The 20448-nt window shown below is 47.7% G+C and overlaps 1 protein-coding gene across 13 annotated transcripts in view; it reads left to right on the forward strand.

The window, feature by feature from the left end:
• Positions 1-20448, forward strand: part of AGAP1 (ArfGAP with GTPase domain, ankyrin repeat and PH domain 1) — a 550747-nt gene that overhangs the window by 460349 nt on the left and 69950 nt on the right. For 10 of the 13 annotated variants that reach the window (XM_082466340.1, XM_082466341.1, XM_082466330.1 and 7 more), the window contains 2 exons: positions 13694-13848; positions 16824-16914. In XM_082466340.1, coding sequence (XP_082322466.1) covers positions 13694-13848; positions 16824-16914 — 246 coding nt within the window. Of the gene's footprint in view, positions 1-639; positions 955-13693; positions 13849-16823; positions 16915-20448 lie in introns of those variants that run through there. The other 3 variants (XM_082466334.1, XM_082466342.1, XM_082466331.1) reach the window with 3 other exon arrangements.

The following is a 20448-nucleotide window of genomic DNA, read 5'->3' on the forward strand; positions in this document are numbered from 1 at the left end:
GTATAATAACAGATTGAATTTTTCCCCCCCCGACTTCATTTGAAACAACACAATTATAAATTGCCCTTTTTTTTTATGATTACAAATGTCAAGGGTCAGAATTATTTTGATGCCAGGCAAAGGAAAACCACCCCCATCAGCCCAAGCCCTTGTAAGGGAGGCTGGCGTACAATACGTGTGATGCAAAATAGGTCACAATCCAGTGATCTCGGGATAATAGGGGGACATTTTTTTTCACTTAAGTGCAAGCCAAATGGGTCAAGTAATCGCAAGCTCGTGCCCTAACACTAATTGACTTATTTGGGGATGATTATAACTGTAATATTTTTCTTAATGTCACTGTTTTCTGGGCTGTTGGTTTTAGCGATTGCCAAGCAGTGGCATTAAATCTCTTGTAAATTTTAAATTGCACACTATTTCTGTAAACAAGTCCCCCTCTTCACGTCCCAATCATTAACCTTTGCTGATTTATATCACCATCCTTTTTTCCTTCCTTTCACAATTACTCCTGTCTCGCCACTGAAAGCCCTGCTCTCAGCCAGAAGAAAAAAAAAAATGAATCCGGAAAACAAAACTACATTTTCACGATGGCTTGTTAAAGACCTGTTTTTAATCATAATTTTTTTTTCATTCCTCAAGGGGAAACTGTCGTCTGTTAAGGTACCAATGGAACTTGACCCCCTGGTATCTTCTTTCAAAGCATTCGTTCAAGAGAGACAAAATGAGAGAGAAAAAGAACAGAATTTTAGAAACAGTCACATGCAGTATTATGTCTTGTTGTCTTTTAAAGGGTATTAAATATTCTCATTCACTATTTTTTAATGTTAGTGTTTCAACTTAGAGTGCATAATCATTTCTCTTCCCTGTGTCCTTATCAGATACGTTTTTCTTTTGTATGTGTGTGCATTTATCACAACAAATGTGTTTATTGACTTTCGGCCTTTAAAAAATATTTGTGAGGTCTGGTTTTACCTGTGGTTATATACAAAGCTGGGGGGGGGGGTCAGGAGGAGGCAGGCAGACGGCCCCCCCGAGACTTGCTGATGGGGGTCTTCCTGGAGACGCTGGCGGGGAGGTGTCTCGCGACAGGTGTGACAGTTTGCAGAAGTGGGAACTTCTCAGCCTTGACCAACCAGGTAACCTGCAGCACTGCCCTGCCCAGAGCTCCTGGGTGGGGTGGGACCATGATGCTGTCTGCTCTCTGAAATCTGTAAATACGGATAACGCTACCCACTCAGGGTGCCTAGTCAATGGCCAATAGCTACGCAAGGCAGTCCTGAAGATATTGGAGTAAATGATGACTAGTCTCCTTCACATGTTCTTTCATTTCTGTTCAGCATTCGATTACATTTATGAATCTTCAATTAAGCGACATGACCATTCTTCATTTACTTCAGGTTTCTTTCAAGATTAGTATCTGTCTGCATCCAGTCTCATTTCATACAGCTTTCAATGTAATAGTACTGAATTCATATAATTATATAAAATAAATGATCAGAATGCCTTTCTGATTTCCGGTCTTTTGCTATATGATGTCATCACATCTTCTCTGTCTATAAAATCATCCTTTATGAAAATTCATATCCCGAACATTCTAACTTTTGTCGTAACCTGAGGCCTTGAGTATTCCACTAAAGATACCCATCTCCAAATGGATTAGTTTTTAAACGGGTCCACTTGAGTAATCTGTTCAGAGGTACCCACAAAATATTGTTGACAGCAGAGTTTCTTATAGAGGAAGTTAGGACTTGAGGAGGAGAGGGGAGGGTGCCCGCTGTGCGCCAGGCCCTGTCCGGGGAGCGTGTCCACGCCCCTCAGTCCAGATCTAGAGAGAACAGCCCAGATGTTACGGGACTCGCCCGAGGATTCAGGCTGGTGAAAGACAGGTGGGACCAAGAAACGAACCTGATGGTCTTGCTCCAAAGCCCTTTTATTCTTACGTTCGGTGTTCTGGCCCCTGCGCTGCATTATCTCATTGAATCTTCACTGCCAGGTAGGTACTTCGTTACAGATGGGAAGTTGGAGTTTCGACAAGTCAAGTGATATTCCGCAGGACGAGGAGCTGGCATCTTCTGGAGACAGGACACCTGCCCAGATCTCTCAACTCCAGGACCTACTCCTGGGTGCTCGTGGAAATGGTCGAAGATGGATGTCAGGAGTGGATAAAAACAAATTAAGCAGAACTAATGAGGGAAGCGCATAGACAGGATTAGAAAACAAACAAAAATATGTTCTCTTCCACTTTTTTTTGTCCATCAGGGCTAATTCTCTCTGAAACCAAGCTGGAAACCTCATTTGTATGTACTGTATTGCCCTAATTTTAAAATCTTTGTTACTTTATAACAATTCAGCTCTTTCCCAGGGTTGGTGAAATTTAAGTTCCTTCCACAAGAGTGCAACTTTAACTTTTCCATCTCGGAAGCCTGCAGACTGCGATGGAAAGTTTATTTATGCTGTGATTCTCCAATTCGTAGCTGCCTCCTAAGCCACGAGGAAAATGTATCTCAGATCAGGTGGATGAGGCTGGACTTGGGAATGATCGACTCCACTGGAAACATTTTTCCAGGACCTGAGCAGAAGGCGGGCGTTGTGCAGAAGGACGCGTGGCAGCGCGGCTGGCTGGGTGGTCTGTGCGCAGCGTCACCCGGGAGGGATCACACGGACTCTGTGCGGGTGTCCTCAGGCCTCCCCTTCCCTGCACTGCTTGGGACAGGGCAGACCATCGCCCACTGTGAGGTGCGCCAACCGTGGACTCTTCCGGGCTGTTTCACCTCTCCTTGCTCCTGCAGAAGAAGGCATGTGATGAAGCGTAAATGGGTAAAGAAGAGATGTATTGAGGAATGAGGGGCGTTTCCTGGGGTGTCAGGCCCACCCACGTTGTATGCATCCAACAGGCCGCGTCACCCAAGTACCAGCCGGGTTCAGTATAGCCCAGAGTCCCAACTCAGCCCTGCTCGTAGGGTCCATGTCCCTGGACCTGGAACTTGCCCCAGAGACAGGCCTGTGAAGCCTGTTTGGGGTCCCCTGCCGCGGCGTGGTGGCCCAGATGGATGAACTCAGAGGTGCCGGACACAGTGTTTCCAAATAGGCCGCACCGTGGAGAAACACGAGTCTCCTTTTGGAGAACACACGTGGTGGGCGTGGTTCGTCCCTCGGGCCCAGGTCAGGGCTGGCACCCCCTTCCTCCACCAGATGGCCAAGACCATCCCTTCCGTGTGAGCAGATGAGAGCAGGCCTTTCCCACGGCCGGCCTGACTCCGTGATGCTGTCTCCACCGCCCGGTGTCCACAGTCACAGATCTGAGGCCTGACTCCGTGATGCTCTCTCCACCCCCCGGTGTCCGCAGTCACAGATCTGGGGCCTGACTCCATGATGCTCTCTCCTCCCCCCGGTGTCCGCAGTCACAGATGTGAGGCCTGACTCCGTGATGCTCTCTCCACCCCCCGGTGTCCGCAGTCACAGATGTGAGGCCTGACTCCATGATGCTCTCTCCTCCCCCCGGCGTCCGCAGTCACAGGTCTGAGGCGTCCACCTCGTTCCAGTCCATTGCAGGTGATGCTCACACCCTCCCTCCTGAGACGGTGACCAGCCTGCCCGGTGTGGGTACCCAATGCTGGGCCCCGGGCAGATGGAGGGGACGGGCTGACAGTCAGCCCAGGGGGGCCGGGCAGAGATCCTGGTGCAGAGTGAGGGGGAAGTTCCAGCGAGGCCCCGGGCGCCCTGCGGGTTTAGTGGAGTGCGAGACTACATTGGATTCAGGGGCCTCGGGGTCATGACGGGCTGCAGGGCTGAGTACTCAGACTTCTGGCATCCTGTCGTGTGGCTCCCCAGTAACCCCTAAGGGAGGTCGTGTCCTTGATCTTTTACAAAAGGAGAAACCAAGGCACGGGGGGGACAGTCAGGAGCCCCGGGAAAGCACGCTGGCACGTGGAGACCGTGGCATGTGGGCTAGGTATTCGGGTCAGAGCTGCAGCTGAAGCCCGGATGACGGCTCGGCAATGAACGTGGAGCACACACCCCCGTCGGGACCATGACGCCCAGCAGATGGCTGTCACCGCGGTGGAGGAAGAAGGCCTGGGCTGGTGTGACGAGTCATGCTGTCCTTCTGAAGGGCTCGAATCCAGTGCCCACCCCAGACCCCAGCAGCTTTCCCCAAGCCCCGTGTGCCTGCAAGCCTGTGCGGGGCCACCGTCTGAGGCCGCCTTCCACGCTCGGGCTGGGCTCTTCCTCACCCTAAGTCATTCACATACTTGCAGTCAAACCCTGGTTCCTGATGAGAAGCCGTGCGACCTTGGGTTTGTGAGCGGCGGTGTGCACAGTGGTTTCAAGCCCAGACTCTTGAGCAGATGGTACTGGTCTGGTTCTCATGTCCCCACTTCTTAGCTCTAACCTTGGGGTCATTCCTGTGCCCGCTCTCTACCTCAGTTTCCCCATCTGTAAACTGGGGACAGTCAGTGAGGTCATCTATCCATTCGGCAGGAAACGTTGCCCCTGAACACGTAAGACGGGATTTAAAAATCAAACTTCTTTTTCCCAGACTTTTTTCACTACCCTTCCCAGGAGCATTTACTCTCATCCTCCAAAGAACCATCAGATGTGGAAATTGGGTTTTTGAGTCCAGTATGCCTGTATCCGATCCCAGCTCTGCCACTTTGAGCTGTGTGAATTACTGGGGTTGCTGGGTCTCTCCTCCCCTGCTTAGTTTTCTTTCTCCAAAACGGAGACCGTAAAACCTACCTCGAATGACAATTGAAGAAGAAATTGAGAGAGGCGGACGAAGCCCTTACCAGGGAGCTGGGCACACAGCGAGGGTGACCGCGGTGGTTGCTGTGAAACTGTCACAAATGCTTACGTCATGGAAAACCATCTCCAAGAACACGCTGCGTGGAGCACACAGGTTTTAGGCCTGTGGACTGTGTCCACGCAAGCAGGGCAGGATTGGCCAAAGCCAGCACTCGTCAACCATGGATGGCACGGGTTAAGATCTCATGCAGATAAATTCAGATTTAGGAAACGCTTTGAGCACTACAGCTCCAGGACTGACTTTCTGGGGAGAGATGCAAGGTTGCTGATATCTCCAGCCCTCAACTCTTAAAAGAATGATGAGATTGACAGTCATCCACGCGCTGAGCCGCAACCGAGAGAGAAGAGCTGGGGGCGGGGGCAGCATGGAAGGTTCTGGAGCCTGCCAGTCCAAGTCTCCCCATTCCCACCCCAGGCTCTGAGCAGAGGAAGGGCCCTGGGCCCCATGTCCCTGTGATTAGGAGAGCAGGGGACCTCTGAAAAGTGATGAATGAATGTAAGAATGAGTAACAAATGGTAAGCATATAGAGCAACCAGGTAAATTACAACAACGGCCTCTAGTTTTTCTCTTTCTGAACCAAAAGCTTGGGCCTTGAGCTTTCCCGGGGTGCCTGGGCCTGAGCAGGTGCCAGAAAACATATTAACACATCCGTCTTCTGCCTCCTGAGAGGTTTTCAGTTTGGGATCCAAACATTTTATTTTTTTCAGGGGTTTTATTTTAGACACTCTCCTTAATTTAAGGGAACACGTGGCCCCCTGTGGTTCTGGAAGCAGCAGCTTTCGTGCTGCCTAGTTCTCCGGCTGCCCTCCCACCTCTGTCTAATGTGTTTGGAAAATCAGAACTTCTCTGTGTTTCATGAGGATCCTCCTGTGATAACATTTAGCAGTAAACAGTCCTAACTCTGTGACCTCCCTCTGGGGTCTTGCTTCTTCACAAAATTAATTCTACTCTCGTCCTAAATTAAGCCACAGTACAACACCTCCGTTGGACTCGGGGCTAAACAAAGATATTTACCAAGTTGAGAGCTTGCAAAAATATTTACCCGAGAACCATGACCTGTGTGTGTTTATAAAGACCAAAAAAATAATGATTTTTTTTTCTTTTTGTTAAAAATGAACAACTCAAGTGGAAGAGGGCATTTTTTTAACTTATTATTTTTTTGCCATAGGTCTTGGTTCTGCACGGTCCTGGAGCAAATCCTTCACATTTATCTTTTCTTACAAAAATGGGAGGAAAAATTGAAAATGAATAAAAACTGACTTTCAGTATTGTGGTGGGTTTGGGGCTGAAATCTTAAACGTGTGTCGTTTTCATCATAATTGGGCAAAATATCTAAACCACATGCTTACTTAATATATGCTTTGAAAGCAGAAATATTGAAGTATTTTACAAATTGTAGGACTCTTCAAAATTAGCATAAAAGCCTGGGGCTGTGTTTGACCAAGCCTGGCGTGATCTCGAAGGGTGTAGATAGTGGGGGACCTGGGGAGGGGGCAGAATAGCAAGTACATTCCATCTCGGTTTCCAACTTAGATGAGTTGATAGTGGCTACCTGGAGAACTGGGCTGGGAAGGATTCTGAGGCTCCATCAGGCTCTTTGGGGTCAGTGATGGAGGTCTTCCCTGGCAAAAGAAAGGGAGGGACAGCATGCCTTTGTCGTCCCAGTCCTTGCTGGCACCTCCTTGGACCACAGAGCTGAGACCAGCAGGGTGAAATGGGCAGCTCAGCCCCAGTTAGTAGATGGCAGAGTGGGAAGGGCCCCAGAAGCGGGAGGGAGGACCCCAAAAGTGGGAGCCCAAGACCCCAAGACCCCAAGGACACGAAGAAAAGAGCATGTGGAGATTCAGGCAGAAACAGGGAGAAACCCATTGCAAATACTCGTTAATGAGGAAAAGCCCCTTGACCAGTGGTCTGAGTTGCTGTTAACGTCATCATCAGGGTACCGTGCTGGACCCGAAAACAAAAGTCCCAATTCTGCGACAACAGAAGTCACAGGTGGAGAGGACAGCGATTTCCCTGCGAGCCTTGGCTATTTGATGGTCAGATCATTTTCAAATGGTGACCATCTAGAAGCCTCTGGGCCCAGTGGACCCTTTGGCCACCTCTGTCAGTGGGCACATGGCCCTTCCGTGCTGGACACTGTCATCTCTGCACCATTTAAATAACAGGTTTTCATCATGTGTTTGTCATTAAGTATGTCGGGAAGGACACTTAGCCTCGTGGACAGAAATGGGCATCAGGGTCTGGGTTCCAGGTTTGCAGGGGAGCCCGGGAACGCGGACCCAGATTCCTCATCCAGCCAACGAAGAAAGTCGAATGAGTGACCTCTGCAGACACTTTGGGTTCTTATAAATTCAGAAGAGAAACAAATCTCAGCATCGCCGTACACAGTACACCTGCATCTCGCAGGCATTTTTGAGCCGTAGTGCATCAGATGGGCACAAGGGTCCAGATCCTCTCGGCCTTTGCAGAAGTACAGGGCAATCGTTCTGGTCCCAAGTCTCCTGCCCCTCAAGACAGAAGTACGCATCTGTCCGTCTTTCTCCCCTTCCACCCGCTCCCCCAAAAGGCATCCTTGTCAGATGTCTCCTGTTGAAAACAACCTCCAAATGTAAATCAGTTGCAGCTGTGTTTAGCCCTTTAACCCTTTGCCTGCTAGGATTCCGCAAAAATAATTGATGACTGATTGGCCCATTAACCTTTAAAAAAAAAAAGTTTGACAGCCCGGACTTGTGTAATGAGGAGGGATTCCTTGTGAAATCAGTCTGATGGCTGAGTTGCTTGCCCCTAAGGAGGTGAAATTAGCCCCACGGGGCCTCGTCTGCATAGAAACTGGACGCAATTAGTGTAATATCCGGTGTTATTAATGTCGTTTGGAATAATTGGGCAGGTTGATTTCGACAGGTTCATGGTGCTAAAATACTATTATAGTGGACCTTTCCACAGCTAACCGTTAAACACGGAAAACTGTTTAAATCCCTATGAGCCCAATCACAGAACTTTATTAAACCACTAAGCCCTGGAATGTCACACTGGGAAACAACACGGTTCTTTCTTTTCGGGCTCTGGGTGTGGCGGGCTTTGATTTTTTATGATGGGGGGAGTCTGGGGGATTGAATTTTGATGATCACCTGTGTATCTAAAACTAAGAAACCTCATGTAACGTAGATGTCATCAGGAATTTCTACAGCCTGAATTCTAATTTTTACAGAATGAATTAAATATAAGCTGCTGTAATTGTCACAAAGAGTCGGTTTGTGTCAGTGAACCGAAACCACTTGAAACGTAGCCACTGTTCGTCCTCACCTTCTGAGCTCTCATTCTTCACGTTTTAAGTGAGGGTAACATTGGAGAGTAATGCTCCGTCTGTCTTTCTGACTGATTGGCCCCCCACTGCCAATTATTATTTTTATCATTTTTTTATCTAGTTGCTGTTACTAAAATAGCATCACAGTGTCAACTTCGGAATGTGATGGGACCCTTGTGGTCCACTGGTGGTTTGAATAGGGCTGTATCATCTGATAGAAATTCTTGTTTGAACACGAGGAGGAACTTGTGAATGTCCTGTCCACGCAGAAGAAGGGGTAATATTTAGGTCCCCAGATGTACTGTTTGCTTAATGAGCGTTCATAGTCAGTGCCACGATACAGAAATATAAGCCAGGATTAAATCTAGAGATTTACCAGGTGTTGATTCAAGAAGATGACCAGGCAGCAGCTTGGAGGCTCCCATCAGGGATAGATCTTTTCTCCCCTGGATTAGTTAGAACTGGATTTGGAAGTGATAGAAATGTAAAGGGATTTGGGTGAAAAAAGGAGGGAGAATGGATTAATTTATCCAATCCAACTGTAGGACAGGCAGCTGGGCGGGCTGCAGGGCCCCAGGAACCTGGCAGGCATCGGGTCCGTCCCATCCCCGCTTCTCTCTACTGGTCAGCATTGTTCTCCCCTGTGCACAGATAGTGGCCTAGAGAGCAGAGGTTTTCCTTCCCTTGGATAACTTGTGAGCTGTGTCTTGTTCAGTCCAAGATAAGAGGGAAGGGGCTCTGCGACCCCAGCTCAGATAAGGAAACCTGGAGTAGGACATTTGGATGATGTGCCCCCCACTAGGACAGATCAGTGGCCAAGAGCCTCCCATGCTCTGATTTTCCTGGTGTAGCTGGGACCGTTCCTCCTTCCCACGCAGACCAATCACTGGCCACAGAGCCAGATACGCAGAAAGACGGAAGCTGGAATGTCCCCAGCTTAGACTGCCACATCCATGGCATCATGTCCCCTAGCATTCTCCAGACGTGACCAGTTAAAAAGAAATATGACATTAGCGACAAGCTGGTTAGGGATTTCTGGGGAAATTACCTTTAAAAGATTCTGCCACCTTGCTCTTCTGACATCAGGAGTGAGGGAAAATAACAGAAAAAGTCACTGGGAAGTGGGGAGACCCATCCATCTCCTGCTGGACACCCTAGGAGAACTTTCTTTTTTACTGTTTTATTTTTGAGAAACAAAGAAAGCACTGCTGGCCACCTTAAGAGAGGAAAATAATCAAACTAAATGAGATGATGCCTATGAAGTCCTTAGCATTTTTTCTGACACGAACTTGGAGCCCAGTAGTATTCTTTTTTATATTTATTATTCCATGCAGTAGATTCATTACAAAGAAACAAGTAGTCCTTCATGGAAGTCATATGTAACATGATTAAAAATGCAACTTCTCTATAATCCTTGTTCTTTTTTTTTTTTTTTTTGATCTTAGGAAGCAGAGGAAAGTCATAAGGCAGGTATAATTTAGTTCTGAAACTCTAACTGTATCTGTAAGTGTTAACATATTACCCTCCCTCAAAAAGAAAAAAAAAAAAAAAGCCACATACAGACAGTACCCTGGGAAACACATGAAAACTTAAGCATCAGCTGGATTCCATTGATGCTGGTGGTATAGAGTGATTGCAGCTAAACTCCATGCCCAGATTTTAATCCCTTACTCAGGAAATGGGGAATCCTAGCTAACCGGCTTCTTATAAAGACATCTTCACCAGGGCCTGAAATCCAGAAGAAGGCTTGGAGTAGCACCCCTGTGGGGCTGCCTCTGAACTGAAACTGTGTTAGGGGGCGGTTCCGTCCCCTCCTCCTCCCTGCCTTCTCCATGGTGAGCTGGGCCCCTGTCCTCCAGGTAGCCCTGATGTTCACATCCACAGTTCAGCAAGGAGCCCCTCAGTGCGGCGCACCTGGGAGAGGCCAGCCCAGGAACAAAGGCACCATCAGAGGCCTTTCTGTTTGGGAGCTGTTGCCGGACCCTGCGTGGACAAGACTGGAGGAGCATCTCCTGCCTCTCCAGGGCTAAGCCAAGCCCTTCGGTTAAAACAATAAATATTTCGCACAAGAACGCTTGGTCAGTGTTTCACTGCGTAGTGAGCTACTGTAGCGTGAAGAGCCTTGACCACAAGTCCCGACACGTACCTGAGTACATGTGCACGCTTCAAAGCCCTTAGAAGCAGACAGCTCGTACACAGACAGTCACGGCCATCACCGCTTATTGATGCAGCTGACTTGGTCACCGAAGTATTGGGACTGTAGGTTCTGATTCCCCTCTTCATTATTCGTATAATTGCGTGCCTTTCCGGATTGACAGTCACCCCACTGGCCTCCCCCTCTCAAAAGGAAACTGTCTCAGATGAAGCAAATTTGGAGTGCTTGCACAGTTGGTTCTTAATTAGGATGTGAAACATGGCTGTGCTTTCCAGGGTCATCCAGTTGTGTTCACGGGCCTCACCTTTCCAATCCCAGCCTTTTCTCATGAGCTGCTCTCCACCAGGCTGGGGGCACGGGATGTCCTGCATCTGTTTGATCTTTTGAGCCTTACTGGTGTTTCATTATTGTTAGTGGACCAGCCAGAGTTTCATCTTCCAGAGACAAGCATGAAACTTCTCTGGCCACTCACGTGCTTGGGTTAATCCATCACCTCAAACACAGTGTGGAGTCTTCTCTTTACCACCTGTTACCAGAGACTACAGGTTCCGAGTCATCCTCTGTGTTGTTATTTTTAGGGAACTATTCGGCTTATTCACATTTCTTTGTATCTCTCCTTCCCTACCTCACAGATGGAGAGAAATGAATTTATAAACAGATATATTTTAAACGTGATTTCTGTGAGATCCTCATGTACAGAAATGCAATTAACGTTTCACTATATTGGTCTTAAATCTTGCGCATTTACTAACTGCTACTATTATTTCTCAACATTTGTAGATTCCTTGGGGTTTCCTTTGTAAGCAATCTTGTAATCTGTGAATGACAGTTTGGTGTCTTTTATCTTTCCAATCTCCGGATCTGTCACTTCCCTGTTTTGTTTCACTGCACCGGCCAGCAGCGCTGAACAAGGGCTGGTACCGTGAACATTTTGGCCTTCAGAGCCCTTGAACTGGTGTGAAATGATTGCTTCTAACATTTCATCTTTAAGAATAATGGTTCTGTGGGTTTGGATACGTACTCTTTGTCCACGGAAAGAGGATTCCCTTCTATTCCTAGTTTGATAAAAGATTTTAATCATATTTTTAATTAAATTTTCCTTCTTCTTTGTCAGGGAGTTATACGTTCTACTTCTTTTCTCATAGAGGTTAACCCTGGTATTTTCTCATGTGTACCTAGTTTACCAAAGTCTATAGTTCTTAACTCCCCTATGGAACAATGCAAAGTCCTAGGGCGTTTTAACTCCAGAGTCCCCATGTCCACTTTCATTTCTCTAGTATTTTGTACCTTCCCCAAATTAGACGTGATAAGAAAAGTAGTATTTGATATCATTTTTATTTAGGTGTATTTACATGTCTATCCATTTGCTCCCTAACCCATCTGGTTCAAACCTTCTTTGTAGAATCTTCTGAAGTGTGTCTTTTCCCAGTTCCTTTAGGGAGGGGCTCTTGATTCTTTCAGTTTTTTATACGAATCTTTATTCCTCTCTGGTTCTTGAAAGAGAGATTTCCTGTCTCCGTGTGTCGGTTGCATCCCAGCTGCCCTTCTCTCCCACTTTGGGGACCGGGACCATCTCGTTCAGCCCCTTCCCTGAGCTGTTCCGGGTCCGCTCCAGGTGACGCCCTGCTTGGCCCCTTTCCGGGGGTGGGCCTGTGCTCCACGCCTGCTTTTCCACAGCCCCACGATGCACCCCCGTCCCAGGAGCTTTTAACAGCTGCAGGGAGGGTCACAGAGCTTTGAGAAGCTGGTGGGGGCCGTGGACCCTCTTGTTGGAGAAACGTTACCCCCTGAGGCTGGGCGCCCTGATAGGAGAGTCCCTGACCTTCCTTCACATGCTGTTCAGAACAGGTGCCACAGATTGAGGCCCAGCCCGCCAGCAGGGTGAATTCTGAAAGAGCAGCGATCCTGATGTCACCTAGAACACGATACTGTTGTTATCAGGGTACATAAAGATTTCATGAAAAGGTGGCACGGCCCTGTTTCTGTGGCAGTCAGTGTTGGAGCAGCTCCCCAGACCTGGGGGTGCTTGACAAAGACACAAGCATCCTGTCCCCACCTGCCCAGATCGGTGGGGTCAGGTGGGAGGGTCTCTCAGCCACAGTAGTGGGAGCTGCTTCTCTTCTGAGACGAAAGGGGAGGAGGAGAGGGCGTCTGGAGATGATTGCAGCTGCTTCGGAGACTGAGGGAGCGTCCTTGTCTAGGAGGCCCGAGGGCTCCCAGTGAGGCAGGGCCTTGAGAAGGGGCGGGGCCAACCCGGCAGCACGGAGCCTTGCAGAGGTCAGGGGCCAGAGGTCAGGGGCCATGAGGAGTGCTGGGGACACAGGCTAGAGGAGCCAAGAGTGTGGAAGGTGGAGGTTTGTGCAGATGTGAGCAAGCCGAGTGCGGGTGACAGAGGTAATTGACTAACGCAGAGGTCAGCTGGGTGGGCAGTAGGTTATTCGCGTTATTAGTAACAGTTGCTCGCCAGGGGCTCATGATGCAGCTGGCTCAGCAACAAGTGATGGGAAACTACCGATCACGTGAGACGTGGTGGTGCCTAAAAGTCCAGCTCCAGACGTCTTCGTGGTTACCCGTGGCTGGTTATGTTGTCTGCACGTGGCCCCTCCTCTGCCTTTCATTCCGTGGCAGAGGCAGGAGGGTAGATCAGGACAGAGGACAAACACCAGCGCTCACGGAGGGTGTTCCATGGCCCACGCCCAGCGTGGGCCTGAGCTAGTGCACGTCATTTAGCCAGTGGAAAACGCAGTGAAGAAGGCAGCTTTCCCCTCGCATTTTAAGGGTGAGGAAATGAACCCAGCACGGGTTGAGAACTTGTCCAGACTCCAACATGCCAAGTGGCGGAGCAGGATTTGAACGTAAGGACCCCTCTTCCTGGTACACAGTGGCCCCTTCAAATCGCCTGGAATTCCACTCGCTCTTCCAGACTAAAACCTTCCCCGCTGTAGCTGGTCTTCTGCCCTAAAAGGACAGACGCCCTCAGGCCTCCCTCTCTGCCGCGGTGTATCTGTGGATTGGCGCACAGGTGCTTATAAAGAAATTAAATTGTGCCCTGAGATGAGCAGCGTTCACTTGATTTTCATCCCACTGTCAATTTCAGCAGCCGGCCACGAGTTACAATATTACGTCCCTGAGTTGCTTCATCTGTGCCCAGCACAGAGACACTGACATCACACGCTGATTTTCATTTTTCCTCATCCCCTGAGCATTGATTGAAACCTAGCTAAGCCATGCTGGCTTTAGGAACCAAATCTGGAGTGTTTGGAGGTCTGCGGATTCAGATCTCCGCTGCGGGGCGGCCGGTCCTGTGTGTGCCTCGGCCCCATGCAGGCGCGATTGAACCCAAAGGCACTTTCATGACCGAGGGCTGGCAGAGGGGCCGTGATCTCATGAAAGCTAAACTCTTCATCCCCACCACTCTGTGTTTCAGAACAAGAAGAAAACTTTGAGTTTATCATTGTGTCCCTCACTGGCCAGACGTGGAACTTTGAAGCCACCACCTACGAGGAGCGAGACGCGTGGGTCCAGGCCATCGAGAGCCAGATCCTCGCCAGCTTACAGTCGTGTGAGAGCAGCAAGAATAAGGTAAGACCCGGAGCAGCCTACCGCGCTCCCCCCCCCAAGGCCCCGCCACCAAAATCAGGAACGGCTGATCCTGAAACGGAAATGGGTGGGGGAGGGGAGAGCATCGTGTGAGACGTGCAATTGGCAAGACTCTTAAATCTTTCTGAGCAAAAAGCAAAATAATTGAAAAGATAAAAAAAAACATTGTGTCGATATGTGTCCTGTAGCATAGATTAGTAGCCTAGCTTAACCACAGTTCGGATGGCAGAATATCCCATTTTAAATCTTTGCTCTCTCAGCTCATCTCAGATGTAAAGTATGGACCTTTTATTGGAGATCATAGAATCTTTTGGACCCTTGTGGCTTCTGTGTCCACACTGATTTTTGCTTTAGGCTGAACACACTCAGGAAAAGAAGTGCAGACTTATGAGGAGGCACTGTTCCGTTCTCATAAATGTCTCAAGTTCAAATCCACGTCAAGTTAGAAAACTGACCCTTTGTGCAGGCTTCGATGAAAAGTGCATGCACATATATGAGCATGCAAAGAGTGTAGGGAAGATAAAATGCCCATTTTTTAAATTCTGTTGATAAAGCCAGGTATGGGGTTTATTCAATTAGAGTTAATTCTTTTACATTTGTTTAGCCAGGAAAAGCAGACTTTAACCTGCATTTTCTGAATTACTGCCCAGTGATATTCCTTATACAAAGGTCATTTTTCTCATTTCCCTTTTCCCATCAGAGATTCCTTCAAAGATCATTATTTTAATGCTTGGATATTTTTAACCCCTTCTCTGGGACACTTTAAAGTCTTGGAGAGCATTTTGATTTTTCCAACTGTGAACAACTAGAAACCCGGAGAAAGGACATTGCCTTCCAAGCTGCAATTTCATTTGTAACCATTTAAAGAAATTTCTGCCAATGATTTATGTTCAGCTTTGTCATTAAGAAGGGAGTCTGTCTTTCAAAAAGATGGAGTGTCTTATTTTATTACCCTCTTTAACCAGGGTAAACCAGACCACGGTCATTATTATTATAATGTAATTTGCCTCTCTTTTTTAAAGATGTTTTATACCCACAGTGGGGAGAATCAGGGCCTTTCATTTCTGAGCACCTTGGCTTTACTGAGTCACGGCTGCAGATGTGGCTTCTGAAGCAGACTCGGGATGCTTCCGCATCTCCTGTCGATGGGGACTGAGGACACCTGTCACCTACAAAGCGCAGGAACTGGGTTTCAGAACAGGCAGTGGGGGGCACGTGTGGCTGAACGGACAAACGCATCTCCAAATTTTGCGTAAAATCACAGTATCTCAAGTCAGACCCTGAATGTATGCCAGGTCATCGGATTCAGGAAGGTGGGGGACAGCACTGGCCTTTTCTGTTTCACACCCTTGCCAGATGCCTCCCAGCTCTCTACTCTGTGAAAACAGACAGCGTCACCTCGGCCTGATGCAAACAGCAGCCGTAAAATGCTGCCCCTTTTCTCTCGATAGATGTGTGCCATCAAAGGCCAGAGTTCTCCGTGAGAGGAGGACTCGCTGAGCACCTTAGGCGCCTGGTGAACAGGTGTGACGGTGTACAGCATGGAAATAGTATCCACAAGAAATAGCTGGAGGGGAAAATACAGCCTCAGCTGAGAATGGGCTGTAAGGTGTTCTAGCTGCCCGTGGATAATTAAGAATTGGTAGCAACAGTAGACATACGTATACATACATATGCCCTAGAGATTATAGAGGTAGACAGAGGCAGACGGACACATCTCTGTATGTGCACACACACACACACACACACACACACACTCCAGGTGCCAATAGAAATTGTTAAACACACTTTGAATACCTGGGCATCTAACCAAAGGGAATAAAACCCCAGTGATGCATTATGCTAATCAGTAGCAATTAATAAATTATAGTTTATGATTAAGTAGTAAGCAATTGTTTCACAGCAAAGAATTTGACATAAGATGGTTCCATTCGTGAATAACTTTTACACAAAAATCAAGCTTATTCTAAGTGCCCTCTGGGATTTATTGGGCTTTAGCCATTACATGAAATGTATGCATCATAAGCCTTAAGACCACGTACATCCTTTTACCTGGCGCTCCTATTTTGAAGAATTCATCCCTAGTCAATAATCACGAATTTGTGCAAAGAGTTAGCAATAAGCATATTCACAGTACTGTTGATAGCAGACAAAAGTCGGAAACAGTCTAAATGTCCATCAAAGAAAACTTTGTAACTAAGTCATCATAAGTGGAATATTATGCAGCCATTTAAAATGATGCCAGAGTTGCTCTGACCCTTTTCCTAAGGAGTCGTGGTGCTGAAAGACTGAAAATCAGTAACATAGGTAATAGCTACCTTCCAAAATCAAATTTAAACACATAGAAAAACAAAACTTCTGAATATCTATCACATCAGAAATAAATAAAATTAAATAAAATAATGTGCCAGGGACTACGTGATGGCATTGAGAGATGACACTATGTCATTAGGCTAAAAAGGCAGATTCCAAAGCAATGTATACCATGCTGGCTTTTTTTTTTAAGCATATCTATCTGTATACATGTGCTTTTTTTAAAAAGGCTAGAAGAATAGATACCACAATGTTAATAAAACTTAGCCATGATAGTTTATAATTTTTATGTTCCTCTTTTCCCCGCTTTGTGTTCTTCTAACTTGCTTAGAGAAGACAAGTAAGTGTACGTTGCAGCATAAACACCCCCAGCCACACGCACGTGTGGTCTCCTGACGAGGAATCACGAGATGTGGCTTAGGGCACGAGTCTCTCATCTGACGCGTCTTAACAGGTGGTGCCGATCCGTTCTCCACCTGCTAGGCTCCATCCTAAAGACATCTAAAGCGGAGTCCCTTGTTGAAACTGCCCTCGTGTTATATTCGCTCACGATCTGTTTGGTGTTTCCCAGGCGTTATTAGCAGATATATACCTGTTTCTCGGAGGTCTCATATCTCACATTTGTATGTCTCCCTGTATGCCAGTCCCGACTGACCAGCCAGAGTGAGGCCATGGCCTTGCAGTCGATACGGAACATCCGAGGGAACTCCCACTGTGTGGACTGCGAGACCCAAAGTAAGTGTGAGCCGGGAACGGGGCGGGGGGGGGGCGGGGCTTGGCCCTCGGCAGAGGGGGATGGGGGGGTCTGACACAGCGCGCATTGCAGCAAACCCACGTCTGTCATCGGGCGTGGAAGGTTTATCACATGATTTAATGGCTGTTAAGGAATTGAAATATTTTTGTTTGGACTTCATTCTAACACAGTGCCCTTCACACAAAGGCCTCTCTGATGGCACTGTAATTCTTTTTTGTTTGTTTGTTTGATTTTTTTTTTAATTTTATTAAAGTGTAGTTGATTTACAATGTTGTGTGCACTTCTGCCGTACAGAAAAGTGATTCAGCTAGACCCGTGTATATTCTTCTTCGTATTCTTTTCCATTCTGGTTCATCACAAGTCTTGCTTATGCCTCAGGCATCCCCATGAGCCACAGTCACACCACAGATGCTAGGGATTAGGGCACCTGCCCAGATCCTGTGCCACATCCAGAAATCAACCTTTGGCTTGATCGACGATCATATGTGTGTTTGCTTTTTCCGTAAAAATAAGAGTACAGTTGGTTAAATCCTGCCCAGAGATTTCTGGGGTTTGTTTTCTTTATTTCAAAATCATATGTTCTAGATTTTGCTATCAAATGGTATCTTTTTATTTTATCTTGAATTCACTACACACTAAAAGCGTTTGATTGAACTGACAGGCTTCATAATTACGCTTCGTGCCTTGGAGCAACCCGGTTTTCCTCCATGCTTTCCGCTGTCCAGGGAATGATGCCACGTTCCCCTTGAGAAAGTCCTTTTGTAGTTCATATCCTTGAAGTGAAGGACTTACTTCTCATTCTTCACCTTCCAGCCCTGACACAGTGCTGGGCCCATTCAGTAAAGTTTTTCCAATCATATATTTTTGCTGTTGTTGAGTCCAGTTGAAACAAAATGAAAGGTGCCAGCGCCAGGCTAGGGTGTGAGGTGGCCCTGGCGTCCTGAGCCTGAAGCCCAGTGGGCGAGGCCTGGACCCAGTGGCCACAAAGCCCGGGGCCACGGAGAAAGGCCGTTGGCGGCACCCAGCAACTCAGAGCAGACCTTGTGCAGGAAATGGGCAGGATTGGAGCAGGTGGGGAGGGAGTCACTGTGAGTCAGGGAAGCAGCAGGATGCACGGCTGAACGGCTCTGGTTTGTTCAGGAAAAGAGCATCTGCTGCTCAGGTAGGAAGGTGGCCAGGTAGGATTTGTGTGACCTAGCAGGAAGAACTCAGGATTGTCACAGATAAAAGGGCAGAGCCACCTGGGAGAGACCACTGGTTGGCAGGGCAGGTGAGGGCAGGACAGCAAGGCCACGTCTGCGGCCTCCGGGTGAAAGAAGGGGTCTCCTCTTCAGGTATCTTGAGGGACTTTTTTCTTTTTTTTTTAAATTTATTTATTTATTGTTGACTGTGTTGGGTCTTCATTGCGCACAGGCTTTCTCTGGTTGCAGCGAGCGGGGGCTACTCTTCGTTGCGGTGTGCAGGCTTCTCATTGCGGTGGCTTCTCTTGTTGCGGAGCACTGGCTCTAGGCGCATGGGCTTCAGTAGTTGTGGCTCTTGGGCTCTAGAGCACAGTCTTCAGTAGTTGTGGCACACGGGCTTAGTTGCTCCGCGGCATGTGGGATCTTCCCAGACCAGGGATGGAACCTGTGTCCCCTGCATTGGCAGGCGGATTCTTAACCATTACGCCACCAGGGAAGCCCTTGAGGGACTTCTTTAAAGCATCTTCTTTTGTTTGAATTTTTAAATGTTACTTTCTGTATGTGTCATGACATGAAGGTAGAAGAGAGAAGTCGTTATTTGAAGTGTGTTTTTATCAGGAAGTTTTAAAGTAAGTTCTTTAAAAGCACAAAATCGGAGACATATCGGAACCTCCATTAGGAGAAACGTCTGCAATGGTTTCCACTATCATCTACAAGATTGTTTTAACGGGAAGATTCCGTGGCTCATGAGCTTCATGGTGTGTGGCCAGTTGGAGGTCAAGAGAACATTCTGAGAGCCAGGTTGGGCGGGCGAGTGCCCAGGGGAGGAGGGCAGGTGGAAGAGGGAGGTTGGGGGAGGCTCCGGGGCCAGTTTGTTTAGAGTGAGGCCACCTGAGTAGGAATCCAGGGACAAAGTGTGACAAATATGGAGAGAAAAGAGGTCTTAAACTCCCATTCCTTAAACACATTGTCTGCCAAGTCTGTGTCCAGTCCCACCATGCACCGTCTCTTTCCATTCTTGTGACTGTAATAGTTGTTGCTACAGTGTGTCCCACTTATAGGGTGACATGAAGAGTCTGAAGGGTCAAGTTATATATTCCAGGTCATCATAAGAGCCAGTCGTGTAGCAGGATTCAAACTAAGCCCTTGGCTGCCCTGCTGTGTTTTCTCAGAGGACAAGGGGAAGGTCAAGGGGCTGAGGTCAAGGACATGAGAGATGACACATTGGCAAAGGTGTTTTGTTTTTTATGTATTATTATTATTATTATTAGGGGCATCTGTTTCCTCTTCCCAACCAGACAGTCTCTGAGGTCACAGACCCCTCTTCTTGTGTGCCCCCCACCATGGTCTCTATCACCACCTTCCTGCCTTTGTATTAGATATTAAGTAAATGACTGGCTGATTTCTGCTGAATGAGCATAAGGCCACTCCTGGTCATTTGCCATTTCCAGAGTGATTCCAAATAAATATGATGTCAGCTACCTGGTTTTCTGTTGACTCCTCAAGTGTACCTGGAGTAAATATTGATTATTCTTGGATGATGTAAGCCTTATTTGCTTCTGTCGGTGGTGAAAGCCATTGACTGTCAAGGTCAGCCCCGTCTTTGCAATTCAGCTGGTGATTCTAGCATGAAGCCAGCCCTGGGTCCGAATCTTGTCTTCTGACTATGTCAACCAGTTTCACACAGGGACTGATCCCACTCAGGGGTCCCAGTGCTGTTCTCTGGACTCATTCAGTGCCCTTGGTGCAGTGTCACAGCCCAAAGCCCATTACCATTTATTCCGAGAATGAGGGTCGATCATCCTGGGTAGTAACCTAACCAAAGGACCATGTCCGCCATCTTGCCAGCAGTGAAGGATGGAGAAATGGGAGTTGCTTTGGTGGTTGCCCTTAAATAAGATCACTGAAAATCACACTTTTTCATTGTAGTGTGCCTTTCTTTCATCTTTGAAATTTGCAAACGTGCGCATCATGTCACTAAAAACTCTGATGTGCCCGTGGTTGCAGAGGTGGTCACATGGGACCTGGTAGCTTTGGGAATGACCCAGCTGTCCCTCAGCACACCTTCTCTTTCCCACTATCAGCTGCCATCCACAGTAGGCGCCAAGTCATGCCTGATTTTGTTTCCATGTGTGTCTGCCTGCTCAAGGGGAGTGCCTCTGTGGAAGTATCCAAAAGCGCATCTTTCTCTCCAGACCAATGCTTTCAGTTGTTTCCAAGGCTTTGGTTAAAGCCAGTTGTTTGAAAGTTGCTGCCAACATATCAGATCTTTTGAGATGCCTAAGACGGTTCCAAGTACCGGCCAGGGAGCATTTTCAAGCCATGTGATTCTAG

The sequence above is a fragment of the Balaenoptera physalus genome, assembly GCF_965194825.1.
Source record: "Balaenoptera physalus genome assembly, chromosome: 6".
NCBI lineage: Eukaryota > Metazoa > Chordata > Mammalia > Artiodactyla > Balaenopteridae > Balaenoptera > Balaenoptera physalus.